The sequence below is a fragment of the Anomaloglossus baeobatrachus genome, chromosome 8 (assembly GCF_048569485.1).
Source record: "Anomaloglossus baeobatrachus isolate aAnoBae1 chromosome 8, aAnoBae1.hap1, whole genome shotgun sequence".
Classification (NCBI taxonomy): domain Eukaryota; kingdom Metazoa; phylum Chordata; class Amphibia; order Anura; family Aromobatidae; genus Anomaloglossus; species Anomaloglossus baeobatrachus.
In genome coordinates, this window is record NC_134360.1 from 257808836 (window position 1) to 257825430 (window position 16595).

Sequence of the window (16595 nt, forward strand, 5' to 3'; positions counted from 1 at the left end):
GATTTGATGGGCTCTGAAAAGTCCAAAATTGTGAGCTGTCTTGCCGAGGGATGCAGCAGTCTTGAAATTGCCAAACTTTTGAAGTGTGATCACCGAACAATCAAGCGTTTCATGGCAAATAGCCAACAGGGTCGCAAGAAGCGTGCTGGGCAAAAAAGACGCAAAATAACTGCCCACGAATTGAGGAATATCAAGTGTGAAGCTGCCAAGATGCCATTTGTCACCAGTTTGGCCATATTTCAGAGCTGCAAAGTTACTGGAGTATCAAAAAGCACAAGGTGTGCCATAATCAGTGACAGGCCAAGGTAAGGAAGGCTGAAAAACCACCACCTCTGACCAAGGAACAGAAGATAAAACCTCAAGACTGCGCCAAGAAATATCTGAAGACTGATTTTTCACAGGTTTTATGGACTGATGAAATGAGAGTGACTCTTGATGGGCAGATGGAAGGGCCAGAGGCTGGATCAGTAAAGGGCAGAGAGCTCCACTCCAACTCAGACACCAGCAAGGTGGAGGTGGGCACTGGTATGGGCTGGGATCAGCAAAGATGAACTTGTGGGACCTTTTTGGGTTGAGGATGGAGTGAAGCTCAACTCCCAGACCTACTGCCAGTTTCTGGAAGACAACTTCTTCAAGCAGTGGTACAAGAAGAAGTCAGTATCGTTCAAGAAAAACATGATTTTCATGCAGGACAATGCTCCATCACATGCATCCAACTACTCCACAGCGTGGCTGGCCAGTAAAGGTCTAAAAGATGAAAAAATAAGGACATGGCCCCCTTGTTCACCTGATCTGAACCCCATAGAGAACCTGTGGTCCCTCATAAAATGTGAGAGCTACAGGGAAGGAAAACAGTCCACCTCTGGGAGTAGTGTCTGGAGGCTGTGGTGGCTGGAGGCTGTGGTGGCTGGAGGCTGCGGTGGCTGCTGCATGAAATGTTTAGCGTAAACAGATCAAGCAATGACAGAATCTATGGATGGTCGCTGCTGAGTGTCATCAGAAAGAAAGGGGGCGATATTGGGCACTCATTTTTTGTTTTGTTTTTGCATGTCAGAAATGTTTATTTCTAAATGTTGTGCAGTTATATTGGTTACCTGGTGAAAATAAACAAGTGAGATGGGAATAGATTTGGTTTTTATTAAGTTGCCTAATAATTCTGCACAGTAATAGTTACCTGCACAGACCGATATCCTCCTAAGTCTGTGTCCGCACTTTGCGTTTTCAGCTGCTTTTCTGCAGCGTTTTGAACTGCAGCGTTTTCATGCCAGGAGGCATGAGTTTTGATTTTCCAGCTACGTCTATGGGAAATAGGGATTTCTTGTGCGCACTTTGTGTGAAGCCCCGCTAGTATGTGTCGGTGCAGTACCTTCAGGGACTCCACGTGGATGGAACAGTCTGGTCACAGGTAGGGAACCTTCTTTTAGGATTGACGCCACTCTCAGTATTGCGGTCAACGGGGACCGCCACTGCAGATTAAGGGATGCCTGGGGCTGATGGTGGGTGCAGTCAGTATATTAGCCCCCTGAGAGTGAGGCAAGCCCCAGGCCCCGGTGTATGTGTGTGGGACCACAGGTCGCAGAATGACTCAAACACAGTCCAAGAAGTCTTTCAACGTGTTTACTCACTGTTTGGAGGTCACGGTGAGATGCCCGGGCGACACTGTGATAACCAGGTTGAACCAGGAATTCCAGGAGGCCGTTCTGAGGGTAGCTGTCCACTCGCCTTCCTTGCACTCTTTCTGTTTTAGGAGGATCCTTTGCTTGAAGCATGGTAGGACCCCTCCAGGGAAGCTGTTACCACCCTGCTCCCCTCTCTCTGGCTCGTCTGCCGGCAGCGTGGCCTTGGTGGGATGGCTTCTGGCCCTGTCCCCTTATGGGCCTGGTGATTGCTGCTTGGCTCAAGCTCTGTGTAGTCGTGGTGAGGGCATGAAGTACCCCCCCCACCTGTAGGTTAAGCAGCTCTGGATGATCTGCTGCCTGTACTGGGGACCTAGTTCCCCTTGTGTGCTCGGATACCGGGATCTCCGTACTCAGCCACCCTTCTCTCTGGATGGTTTTCAGGCCGACCCACGGTACTCCTTTCTCCCCCGCTTTCAGCTACTGCACTCCTCAGGACCTGTCTGACACGAGAGCTCCTCTGCTCCCTTCCACACACTTCAACTTCTTCCTCCAGACTCCCCTCTTCCTCTCTCTCTCTCTGCCCTGCTTCCTAGCAACCAGCCCCTGAACACACCCCTAGCTGGGAATTGAAAGTTAACCCCTTCTGGCTACCCAAGGGTCCCCTCTGGTGATGTGGGAGGCCTGGTCACTATATGTTTGTGTGTGCACCTCATCCTGGCCTTTGGAGATTACCTGAAAGCATTGCTCCCGCATGGGTGCAATACTCTGTGGTGCCTGACCAGGTCAGGGGCGCCACACTTTGCAGTTCAAAACGCTGCGTTTAATTTGCATAATTTTGGGCAAAAACTCAGCGTTCAAAGAAGCAGCATGTCAATTGTTTTTGCAATTTGGGCTGCGTTTTGCTAACATTGAAGTCAATGAGAAGTTGTAAAAAGCAAGAAACATCAAAATTCCAGCGTTTTACCTGCTTTTTAGCTGCAGGAAACATGCGTTTCTGACATCAAATTAATGGAATGATATGTCCCTTTACACACACAAATAGTCCGACAATTAAATTAATGAAATATATTAATTTATTGTTATTTTAGCGATAAATAGTATAAAACCGCTATAATTATATTAAATATAACTATTTTCGTTATGATTTAAATAATTATATTTGTGTTCCTTTTTTTCCCTTTTTTCATAGTGTTTGTCTGTTTAAACTTTATTTAGTAGTGTCTTTATGTTCAAAACGCATCTGTCTAAACGCAATGGAAAAGCAAGTAAAAAGTGCTAAAAACGCGGTAAAAACGCATGCGTATTTATCACTTTTCTGTGCTCAAAAGCAACTTTGGCAAAAGCAATTTCTGATAGAGGATGCGTTTAGAACTGCAAGTACGACGACGCAAAGTGCGGACACAGCCTAAGATAGCCAAATCTAAAAAACCCACTCCTCTCCAACTGCCAAAAATATTAAGCTTTGATATTTATGAGTCTTTTGGGTGATTGAGAACATAGTTGTTGATCAATAATAAAAAAAATCCTCTAAAATACAACTTGCCTAATAATTCTGCACAGTAATAGTTACCTGCACAAACAGATCCTCCTAAGATACCTGTGCAATAATCATGCTGACTAATCAGTATCTTGATACGCCGCACCTGTGAGGTGCATGGATTATCTCTGCAAAGGAGACCGGGTCCCTAACACTGATTTACACAAATTTGTGAACAATATTGGAGAGAAAAAGTCTTAGACCTTTGAGTTCAGCTCATGAAAACTGGGAGCAAAAACAAAAGAGTTGTGTTTGTATTTTAGTTCAGAGTACATACCTTATGTCCCCTGTTTCTGTGACTCAAGCCTTCCAGTCCTGGAACGTATGAAAGGAACCTGTGAGTAGATTAATGGTGCCCAAACCACGGGCAGCATGAATCCCAGTCCGGCTACATTACTGCAGCTGTGCGTTATCCTCTGAAATTCTCCTGTTTCAGATAAAACTTACTTTGAAAATTTGATCGGGGACTAAGCATCTGGGATAATTCGATAGGACTGAGGCAGGTCCCCAGTGGTGTTTACCTGTCCTTTTCCCCTTGACTGTTTCCTCCTATGAGTGAGTGTATATTGAGGGAGCTTTCAGTCTAGGGATGTGGGCAGGGAGAAGCCACCAGGACCCGCCTCATTCACTAGTTCCCGGAGACATTTCTAGGTTTGTTTTTCTGAAAAGCTCTGGAGTAACTCTGACTAGTCGGCCTTATCTTGCCCGTCCGACCACCAACAAATAATCATATCAAACAATGAATAACATTCTAATACCCGTATCCATGAATAGAACCCAAAAGGACGGGGGTAAATGAAGGTTCCCAAAACTGCTCAATCGCAACATCAGCTCCACCTCCTGCCCTCAGGCGCACCACACCGGCTTGAGGGCTCCAAGCCGAATATTGAGCAACCAATGTTGCGTTGAGATCTCAACCCAGCAAGGACCCTTGTTAAAACCAAACAATTGCACCGCCAGGGGTAACCTGGTCCTGGACTGGGTTCCCCTCCTCGCTCTTTTCTGCAAACCCCACCTTCAAATAGCCCCCTCCTTGCCACCCGCTGCTGTGACATAGACTACTCCTACCCTTCCTTCTGCGTCAGCTGACCAAACCTGTAACAGGGCGTGTGGGCAGGGATGATTCTGGACGCCTTCCAGGTAGGAATGACCCAACCTCCCCAGGGCTCTGACCTATATTTATTGCCCTTCAAACCTATCATTGCCCTAACCAATCACAAGGCCCGAAATCCCAACTGCCCCTATAGCTCCACCCTATACTTTTCCTGTACAAAAGTGCAACTGAAGTTAACCCTTAAACTGATCCTAAGGCCTAGCATACCTCCTTAGTCATGCTGCCCTCCCTTGAGCCTCTATGGAGTGGCAGTCCGGGCTGTCCCTTGCCTGAGCTAACGCAGCCGGTCTATGATTCATGCTGTGTGTGGTTCGGGCAGCACAAGTCGGATCACATTTTCCTTTTATTAAATGTGAACTCTACTGTTTGCACATCCTTCAGCTCCCGCTGACTCGCCCAGGCAATGATAAAACCCACATTTTGGGATCAATGTCCTATTGTGCTTGAACACGATGATATCGTTAAGCGTGGGCTCCTTCTATGTTGTATTTTTATCTTTCCTTATGTGAATAGGTTATCTGCACTCTCAATAGCATGAAGGGTTAAAGATGAGCATGAATAATCGCTGTCAATGCTGATCAACACTATTGTAACTTCCATCTCTTGTCTTCTGTTTCCCGCAGAGAGATGTGTTCGGATGCCATTAAAGATGCTAGGATTAAGCTCCTGCTCAACCAGCGCCCACACGCTCACCGAGCCTGACCACTCCAGCACGCTGGGGTTATCTACCTTAGATGCCGACACTCATAGGTATGTCCTGGCACTGCCAGAGGTTGAGACTTGGCGGAAGCATCGATTGGGTTTGACGCAAGCAACTCACTCCTGCAACCTTTTGGAGCCAGATACTATTTCTGAGACTTTGGTATCACGCACAGCGAGTTACGATGCCTTGTACGACCTCCGCGCGCAGGAAGCGGAGACCAACTTTCCGTTTGAAGGGAGCAGTATGTTCGAGGTGGCCACTGGAGGGGACTCGGAGTTTCCATTGAGCCCTCATGTTATTAAGAGGAGAAGAGGAGGCCTGATAGAACAGAAGGATATCATAAAAGCCCACCAGGCGCACAAGATGCAAAGCACGCCCCAAGCACGACGGAAAGAGTGGGAGTAAGTATTATTGTGTCTGTAAGATGGAAATGGAACCTTCTGTAGAAATTATTATAATGTAATGTTCTCTTTGTGCTGATTTCTGTACAGCTGACATGGTTATTCCAAGATAGTAAGTTACCCCCTATTATTAGGATAGGCCACTGATCCTGAGAACACACCGGGAACTTGGGACTCAGGACTTGGGGCTCTGCAGAGCGCCACCGGGAGTTGATTGGGGGTGCACATGCTAGGCCTCCACTCCATTCATTGTCCATGGGATTTCTGAAAATAGTTGAGTGCTGTGCTTGGCTTTCTATAGGTGTATGAATAAAGGATAATTTACTATATTGTGAATAAAGCCCCTTTCACATTTAGTTTTTACCTCCGTTCAGTGGTCCCGTCGAGGCTTTCGTCCAAACCCCCCCCTCAAAACGGGTTTCGGATGTATGTGCTGACAAGGTCATTGACTATAATGGTGCAGATGTAGTCACCATGTGCTCTGCATCGTGCACCATTTTGGGAGTATACTCTTTCTGGAGGTGGACACCCAGATGCAGTCTACTAGGGGAAAAGAAAGAGATAAGAAGAACATAAAAGAAAAAGGAAAAAAAAGGGAAAAACAGTAACGTGTGGAGCTGTTAGCACACATAGGACAGGGTTATGAAGTAGTGGACAACTCTTCTAATGCTACAATTTTGTGCTTCTGTAAATATTGGCAAGTTGAGTTTTAGTGTGAGATAGTGTCACCTGCTGTGTCATGTGGTTATTCATTTGTCTTCCTTCCTCCACCTACCACCCATATTCCAAGAGGACCTGAACCTGACCATACTTGGGCCTTCATCCCCAGCTAAAGCCAGTAATGGCAAACCTGCCCTGCAACAATCATGGCATAGCGTACACCCGACATGAGTATGAAACTGCGGTATCTTGAAAGGGTTGGTCCCTTTTACTATCTTCAGGAGTGAACTTCTCTCCAGTCTTGAGACATCTTGATTCCGGGGGGGGGGGGAGGGTGGGGGTTGCGCTCCAGATTGATTGATAGCTGTTGTCCATCCAGTGCACTCCCGATGTAGCTCTACAAGGTGGGTTTTCCTGTCTAGTAGTGATGGGTTTCATAGTTTCATAGTTTTTAAGGTTGAAGGGAGACTCTAAGTCCATCTAGTTCACCCCGTAGCCTAACATGTTGATCCAGAGGAAGGCAAAAAAACCCCAATGTGTCAAATAAGCTCCAATGGGGAAAAAAATTCCTTCCTGACTCCACATACGGCAATCAGACTAGTTCCCTGGATCAATACCCTGTCATAAAATCCAATATACATAACTGGTAATATTATATTTTTCAATTAATGCGATCAGGCTCTGCTTAAATTTTACTTGTGAATCCCTCAATACAACATCATACGGCAGAGAGCTCCATAGTCTCACTGCTCGTACAGTAAAGAGTCCTCATCTGTGATTATGATTAAACATTCTTTCCTCAAGACGTAGCGGATGCCCCCGTGTTCCAGTCGCAGGCCTAGGTGTAAAGAGATCTTTGGAAAGGTCTCTGTACTGTCCCCTCATATATTTATACATTGTGATTAGATCCCCCTAAGCCTTTGTTTTTCCTAACTAACTAACCCCAAGTTTAATAACCTGTCTTGGTATTGCAGCCCACCCATTCCTCTAATAATCTTGGTCGCTCTTCTATCTACCTGTAAGATTATGCTATTTATAACCTTCTATACTTTTGCTAACAAGAAATGCATCCATTCCTCTCTTAAATTCATTCAGTGAGTTGGCCATCACCACTTCCTCAGGAAGAGAGTTCCAGAGCCTCACTGCTCTTACCGTGAAGAACCCTCTTCTATGCTGATGTAGGAATTTTCTTTCCTCCAATCGAAAAGAATGCCCCCTTGTTCTTGTCATAGTCCTTGGTACAAACAGATCATGGGAGAGATCTCTATATGGCCCTCTGATATATTTGTACATATTTATTAGGTCTCCCCTAAGTCTTCTCTTTTCTAGAGTAAATAGACCTAATTTTGATAACCTTTCCGTGTATTGTAATGCACCCATTCCATTTATTATTTTAGTAGCCCGCCTCTGAACCCTTTCAAGTTCAGTAATGTCTTTCTTCAGCACCGGCGCCCAAAATTGCACACAATACTCCAAGTGTGGTCTGACTAGTGATTTGTACAGAGGGAGAATGATGTTTTCATCTCGTGCCCCCAGACCTCTTCTAATGCATCCCATCACCCTATTTGCTTTGGTGGCTGCTGCCTGACACTGGGCACTCCAATTTAGATTCTTATTCACTAAGATGCCTAAGTCTTTTTCCATGTCTGATTTCCCCAGCAGTTTCCCATTTAGTAAGTAATCGTAGCATCTGTTTCTCCTTCCCATGTGCATAACCTTACACTTATCTGTGTTAAACCTCATTTGCCATTTTTCAGCCCAATTCTCCAATTTACTCAAGTCCATCTGTAGTTGCAAACTGTCCTCCTTTGTGTTAACTACCTTACATAGTTTTGTATCATCTGCAAATACTGATATTTTACTCTGTAAACCATCCACCAGATCATTAATAAATATATTAAATAGTAGGGGGCCCAATACAGACCCCTGTGGCACCCCACTAGTAACCCTGGCCCAATCTGAGTATGCACCATTAATAACCACTCTTTGTTTTCTACCACTAAGCCAGCTACCTACCCATCTACACACATTTTCCCCGAGCCCAAGCTTTCTCATTTTACTTAGCAGTCTTTTATGTGGGACAGTGTGGACGCAGCCTGTAGAAGTCCAGATCCATGTGAATTCCAATGATTCCGAATACTCTCCCTAGAACTCCTGATAACGATCCAGATCCATCCGGGTTTTAAAAAAATCAATGAAAAAAAAGAAAGAAAATACGAATAAAGCAGGCGCTTCATACATAACAGTCTTCGCACTGGTGTACACTGCTTCCGTGACCGCTCATTATCTTCATGCATATTTACTGCTTTTCCGGCCACCGGCAGTCCCCTTGTCTCTGATTGGTTGCAGTCAGACAACGCCTACACCCTGTGTGACAGCGTGTCTGACTATTACTTTCAATTGTATATGTCATCTGAGTCTAGATTGGTGTAAAAATAAAAAAATAAATAAAAATATCGGTGTAGGGTCCCTTCATATTATGATACACAGCCATGATAAAGCATTTGGCTACAGGCTGCAGTCCCCAGCCGTGTGCGCGTTATCTTGGCTGTATATCAAGCCACACATCCAAGCCTTTTTCACCTCCTGCCGCCTCCAACTCAAAAATATTTCCCGGATCCGTGCATTCCTTTCCCAAGAAGCTGCAAAAACCCTAATACATGCCCTTATTATCTCCCGCCTGGATTATTGCAACCTCCTGCTCTGTGGCCTCCCTTCTAACAGTCTCGCACCCCTACAATCTATTTTAAATTATGCTGTCCGGCTAATCCACCTCTCCCCCCGCTACTCCCCAGCCTCTCCTCTCTGCCAATCCCTTCACTGGCTTCCCATTGCCCAATGACTCCAGTTCAAAACACTAACCATGACATACAAAGCCATCCACAACCTGTCTCCTCCCTACATCTGTGACCTAGTCTCCCGGTACTTACCTACACGTAACCAACGATCCTCACAAGATCTCCTTCTCTACTCCCCTCTCATCTCCTCTTCCCAACATCGCATCCAAGATTTCTCCTGTGCTTCCCCCATACTCTGGAATGCTCTGCCACAACACATCAGACTCTCGCCTACCTTCCCAAGCTTCAAAAGCAACCTGAAGACCCACCTCTTCCGACAAGCCTACAACCTGCGAAACCCTCAGTCTGATACAGCAACGCACAATCCGCTCTTCCCTCACCTAATGTATCCTCACCTATCCCTTGTAGACTGTGAGCCCTCGCGGGCAGGGTCCTCCATCCTCCTGTACCTGTCTGTGTCTTGTACTGTTTATGATTATTGTACTTGTCCCTATTATGTATACCCCTTTCACATGTAAAGCGCCATGGAATTGATGGCGCTATAATAATAAATAATAATAATAATAATAACAATAATAATGTCAAAATAAAAAGACCCGCATGCAACTTTTTTTTTAAAAAATATTTAAATAAATAATCTTAAAAAACGGCGTGCGGTCCCCCCAATTTTGAAATCCATCCATGATAAAGCCCGACAACTGAGACCTTGGATTCTCAGGCTGGGGAGGCTCATGGTTATTGGGCCCCCCAGCCTAAAAATAGCTGCGTTCAGCCACCCAGGAGTGATGTATCAATTTCATGCGACAATCCCAGAACTTTACCCGGCTCATCCTGATTGCCTTGTTGTGGTGGCAGTCGGACAAATAAGGGGTTAATGACAGCTCACAGCTGCCACTAAGCCATAGATTAGTAATGGGAGGCATCTATGAGACCCCTCTCACCTTATATGGGACTGGTGTCCGGCCAGATATCTGGGATCAGTACCGGGCCCAAACCGTTTTTTGAGTCCGCCCATTACTACTTCCCTAGTGTTGGAACTGAAGCTGCCTGGAATTAGGAACTAACTAACTACCTGGTCCAGAAACCTTGTTTAGCCTAAGTGTAGCGATAACAAGCTAAAAAAAAGAGTTTATAAGCTGTGTGCACGTCCAGCCACGACTGCTACTTCATGTGGAACTTTTATTTTCTTATTTTTTTATACTCGAGGATGATTTTTGGATGTTTGAAAGTGGCTCATCAAAAAAGATTGTCACTATCACATGTGACAACTTAGCACTCCTTGTGTAACGGAGATTATTCCAATCTCTGCCTCCGGGTCATCTGTCTAATGCTTTCAAAAGTTCACTGAAATTAATCCTATCGCAAGAAGAAAAAGCTTCTCTGCAATCAGGAAAAAATAGAATATTTTGCAAATTATTCACTGAAAAAGTAATACCGCTTACTAGTAGAGTGAAAAACTCACAAACAATAAAACTGCAAAAAATAAAACTGAAAAACTGAAAATATTTGAAATGATTTGTACTGCCACCTTCTGGGCACAAGTGGGAAGGCAACAACTTTTTTTTGCCATTCAGTCTCTAATCAACATTTATTATATTGTAGAATTTGAAATTAGCATTACAAGGAAACACACAGCTTATATCTTCCATGTGTGCCTGTGTTTTGGTTTATAAGAAAGTATAAAATAGATGTTTGATAGTGTAAATTAAATATTTACTTTTAATTATAATTAATTATTAGAATTATTAGCAATTGTGGTTTTGGTTGAAATTTTAAAGCGAATCTTTTTGACCAGGTTTCAGAATACAAAATGCATATATTGTTAAGTAGTTATTTTAGACCTGATGAGGCTTTTATACTTACCGTACTTTAAAAAAAAATCAGAATGGCTTCTTAAAGGTTTTCTTGCAATGAGCAGGTCTAGCTGGCTTTATAAATTCTCCTTTAATATCAGGAGGGAACACTTTGTAAAAAGTTATAAAGCCATTTTGACATGAATTTTCACAACATAGAGACCGGCCTCATCAGGTCCATGATATATGCAGTTTGTTTTGTGAAATGGGGTAAAAGGAATCTGTCAGTTCATTCTTGTGTTTAGGTTATAAGAACACAAGCGATTTCATATCTTTTTTAAACAAAGATGTTACTTTTATAGAAAAATCTACTTTAGAAGTGATATGCAAATTAGGCTGTAAGTGCTCTGGGCGGGGCATGTCAATTACACTGCTTCAGCGTCCAGCTCTATTCTCAGCCTAAGGCCGTGGTCACACTAGGTATAGAATTGGATGAATATACTAAAGACACTCCGGTGACTCTGGGTACTCCTATGGTTAGGCCAATGATGGAGTAGAAGTGCTCGGTCCCGCCCAGAGCACTTCCAGCCTCTTTTCTATGTCACTTCTTTTTTTAAATCAGGTTCGCTTTTATTTAACAGCAAAATTATACAACACATAAAATAATTCCCTCCATAGAAATATCACAGAAAGGGAAAAAACCTTTAGTCAATAAGAAAAACCACACAAATAACATAATAAACAATGCACCCGCAGTCCACGTCTCATTTCAATATGGGTCTCAAAGTGCATATTATTTCCCAATATATTCTCCATAGTATAGCTTACCCAGCATCATTCTGACATTATATATATATACACATATACATACACGCACGCACGCACGCACATATACATGCACACACATATACATGCACACACATATACATGCACACACATATACATACACACACATTCCAGCAGTACGCATATCACCCTATTTGAGGAAATTTGTTTTCTATGTCACTTCTAAAGTGAATTTCTCTGCAACAGAGCAGTAATTTTGCTTAATAAAGTTATGAATTCACTTCTATTCTTACAACCTGTCATTAGTTTGGGGCGGGGGTAGAATGAGCTGACAGAATTGTACACACTACAGTCATGGCCAAAAGTTTTGAGAATGACACCAAAATTATATTTTCACATGATCTGTTCCCTCTGGTTTTTAATTGTGTTTGTCTGATGTTTACATCACATACAGAAATATAATTGCAATCATATTATGAGACCAGAAGCTTCTATTGACATTAGAATGAGTTACTGCAGCAAGTCAATATTTTCAGTGTTGCCCCTTCTTCTTCAGGACCTCTGCAATTCTCCCTGGCAGCTCTCAATCACCTTCTGGAGCAAATCCTGACTGATCGCTGTCCATTCTTGCATAAGCAATGCTTGCATTTTGCCAGAATTTGTTGGTTTTTGTTTGTCCACTCGTCTCTTGATGATTGCCCACAAGTTCTCAATGGGATTAAGATCTGGGGAGTTTCCAGGCCATGGACCCAAAATCTCTATGTTTTGTTCCATGAGCCATTTAGTGATCACCTTTGCTTTATGGCAAGGTGCTCCATCATGCTGGAAAAGGCATTGTTGGGCGCCAAACTGCTCTTGGACGGTTGGGAGAAGTTGCTCTTGGAGGACATTCTGGTGCATTCTTTATTCATGGCTGTGTTTTTAGGCCAGATTGTGAGTGAGCCGATTCCCTTGGCTGAGAAGCAACCCCACACATGAATGGTTTCCGGATGCTTAACAGTTGGCATGAGACAAGACTGGTGCTAGCGCTCACCTCTTCTTCTCCTAATAAGCTGTTTCCAGATGTCCCAAACAATCGAAAAGGGGATTCATCTGAGAAAATGACTTTCCCCCAGTCCTCAGCAGTCCAATCCCTGTACCTTCTGCAGAATATCAGTCGGTCCCTGATGTTTTTTCTGGAGAGAAGTGGCTTCTTTGCTGCCCTCCTTGAAACCAGGCCTTGCTCCAGCCGTCTCCGCCTCACAGTGCGTGCAGAAGCACTCACACCAGCCTGCTGCCATTGCTGCGCTAGCTCGCCACTGCTGGTAGTCCCATCCCGCAGCTGAAACAGGTTTAAGATACGGTCCTGGCGTTTGCTGGTCCCTTTTGGGCGCCCTGGAGCCTTTTTGGCAATAATGGAAGCTCTCTCCTTGAAGTTCTTGATGATGCGATAGATTGTTGACTGAGGTGCAATCTTTGTAGCTGCGATACTCTTCCCTGTGAGGCCATTTTTGTGCAGAGCAATGATGGCTGTACGTGTTTCTTTAGAAATAACCATGGCTAACTGAAGAGAAACAATGATACCAAGCACCAGCCTCCTTTTAAAGTGTCCAGTGGTGTCATTCTTACTTAATCATGACTGATTGATCGCCAGCCCTGTCCTCATCAACACCCACACCTGTGTTAATGGAACAATCACTAAAACAATGTTAGCTGCTCCTTTTAAGGCAGGAATGCAATGATGTTGAAATGTGTTTTGGGGGTTAAAGTTCATTTTCTTAGCCAATATTGACTTTGCAAGTAATTGCTGTTAAGCTGATCACTCTTTATGACATTCTGGAGTATATGCAAATTGCCATTAGAAAAACTTAAGCAGTAGACTTTGTAAAAATTAATATTTGTAGCATTCTCAAAACTTTAGGCCATGACTGTATATTATACACATAGCACATTATAAAATATATTCATGTACAGGTAATTGAGTTTATTTAGGGCTGGGGATGCACAATGATAATAATGATACATTGCAGTAAAGTCTCAGTTGCCACGATCCTCCCATTAATCTCTGAGGAAAGACGTTGCAAATGATTTTGTCATTACCAGGTATTTCTTACTGTGCCATTAGCAACTTTCCCCAATAAGAAGTAATTGCAAACTCTATTTTAAAAAAGCTCTGTAATTCAGCTTAAGGCCCCCTTCACACATCAGTGAAAATCACGCACGTGTTTCACGGACGTGTCAAAGGTGCGTTTTCCCCTCCGTGTGCCGGGTTTATGGCACTATGTGTGTTCTCCGTGTGTTATCCATGATAACACACGGAGAACGAGAACTTTCGACTCACCTGTCCTTGGCGTCGCTGTCCGTGGTGCTGATCTTTGGTCTCCGGTCCTGCCGACTCTCCGCTGCAGTGAAGTGAATATTAAATGAGCATAATGAGCGGGGGTCGGCAGCAAGTGACAGCAGCGGCAGAGACAGGAGGGCTGGAGAAGGGGAGTAAAGATTTGTTATTTTTTTCTCTGACACGTGAGTTTTCTCCGGCGCGTGTCACACGGGACCGCATCCACACTACATCCGTGTGGTACGTGTGCAAGCCGGGTGACACCCGTGCTACCGGAGGAACACGGACATGCATCCGTGTGGAGCACACGGGCTCACGTCTGCTCCACACAGAGGCACGGGCCAATGGCTGCACATAAACCCATTGATTTTAATGGGTTTACGTGTGCCCGTGTATCCGGTACATGCGGGCACGGACCTAGCACATACCGGAGACACGTGCGTGTGAAGGGGGCCTAAAAGGGTTTTCCACTTTAGTGTTCAATCATCTAATAGCAAAGACTATGTAAATATAATGAAATCAGATGTGTTTTATATCTCTGTACTGTAACATCACTGTGTGTATTATCCCTGTACTGTGACATCACTGTGTGTATTATTCCTGTACTGTGACATCGCTGTGTGTATTATCCCTGTACTGTGACATCACTGTGTGTATTACCCCTGTACTGTGACATCACTGTGTGCATTATCCCTGTACTGTGACATCACTGTGTGTATTACCCCTGTACTGTGACATCACTGTGTGTATTATCCCTGTACTGTGAAATCGCTGTGTGTATTATCCCTGTACTGTGACATCACTGTGTGTATTATCCCTGTACTGTGATCTTATTGTGTGTATTATCCCTGTACTGTGACATCACTGTGTGTATTATCCCTGTACTGTGACATCACTGTGTGTATTACCCCTGTACTGTGACATCACTGTGTGTATTATCCCTGTACTGTGACATCACTGTGTGTATTACCCCTGTACTGTAACATCACTGTGTGCATTATCCCTGTACTGTGACATCACTGTGTGTATTATCACTGTACTGTGACATCACTGTGTGTATTATCCCTGTACTGTGACATCACTGTGTGTATTATCCCTGTACTGTGACATCACTGTGTGTATTATCCCTGTACTGTGACATCACTGTGTGTATTATCCCTGTACTGTGACATCACTGTGTGTATTACCCCTGTACTGTGACATCACTGTGTGTATTATCCCTGTACTGTGACATCACTGTGTGTATTATCCCTGTACTGTGACATCACTGTGTGCATTATCCCTGTACTGTGACATCACTGTGTGTATTATCCCTGTACTGTGACATCACTGTGTGTATTATCCCTGTACTGTGACATCACTGAGTGTATTATCCCTGTACTGTGACATCACTGTGTGCATTATCCCTGTACTGTGACATCACTGTGTGTATTATCACTGTACTGTGACATCGCTGTGTGTATTATCCCTGTACTGTTACATCACTGTGTGTATTATCCCTGTACTGTGACATCGCTGAGTGTATTATCCCTGTACTGTGACATCACTGTGTGTATTACCCCTGTACTGTGACATCACTGTGTGTATTATCCCTGTACTGTGACATCACTGTGTGTATTACCCCTGTACTGTGACATCACTGTGTGTATTATCCCTGTACTGTGACATCACTGTGTGTATTACCCCTGTACTGTGACATCACTGTGTGTATTACCCCTGTACTGTGACATCACTGTGTGTATTATCTCTGTACTGTGACATCACTGTGTGTATTATCCCTGTACTGTGACATCGCTGTGTGTATTATCCCTGTACTGTGACATCACTGTGTGTATTACCCCTGTACTGTGACATCACTGTGTGTATTATCTCTGTACTGTGACATCACTGTGTGTATTATCCCTGTACTGTGATATCACTGTGTGTATTATCTCTGTACAGTGACATCACTGGGTGTATTATCCCTGTACTGTGACATCACTGTGTATTATCCCTGTACTGTGACATCACTGTGTGTATTATCCCTGTACTGTGACATCACTGTGTGTATTACCCCTGTACTGTGACATCCCTGTGTGTATTTTCCTGTACTGTGACATCACTGTGTGTATTATCTCTGTACTGTGACATCACTGTGTGTATTATCCCTGTACTGTGACATCACTGTGTGTATTATCCCTGTACTGTGACATCACTGTGTGTATTACCCCTGTACTGTGACATCACTGTGTGTATTATCCCTGTACTGTGACATCACTGTGTGTATTATCCCTGTACTGTGACATCACTGTGTGCATTATCCCTATACTGTGACATCACTGTGTGTATTACCCCTGTACTGTGACATCACTGTGTGTATAATCCCTGTACTGTGACATCACTGTGTGTATTACCCCTGTACTGTGACATCGCTGTGTGTATTATCCCTGTACTGTGACATCACTGTGTGTATTATCCCTGTACTGTGACATCACTGTGTGTATTATCCCTGTACTGTGACATCATTGTGTGTATTATCCCTGTACTGTGACATCACTGTGTGTATTATCCCTGTACTGTGACATCACTGTGTGTATTACCCCTGTACTGTGACATCACTGTGTGTATAATCCCTGTACTGTGACATCACTGTGTGTATTACCCCTGTACTGTGACATCGCTGTGTGTATTATCCCTGTACTGTGACATCACTGTGTGCATTATCCCTGTACTGTGACATCACTGTGTGTATTATCCCTGTACTGTGACATCACTGTGTGCATTATCCCTGTACTGTGACATCACTGTGTGTATTACCCCTGTACTGTGACATCACTGTGTGTATTATCCCTGTACTGTGACATCACTGTGTGCATTACCCCTGTACT

General features: G+C 44.0%; 1 protein-coding gene across 4 annotated transcripts in view; it reads left to right on the top strand.

Moving 5' to 3' along the window:
- Positions 1 to 16595, top strand: part of CACNA1E (calcium voltage-gated channel subunit alpha1 E) — a 964825-nt gene that overhangs the window by 188965 nt on the left and 759265 nt on the right. For all 4 annotated transcript variants that reach the window (XM_075320594.1, XM_075320596.1, XM_075320595.1 and 1 more), the window contains exon 2: positions 4894 to 5374. In XM_075320594.1, the coding sequence (XP_075176709.1) occupies positions 4908 to 5374 (467 nt within the window). In that variant the 5' untranslated portion in view covers positions 4894 to 4907. The remainder of the gene's footprint in view (positions 1 to 4893; positions 5375 to 16595) is intronic.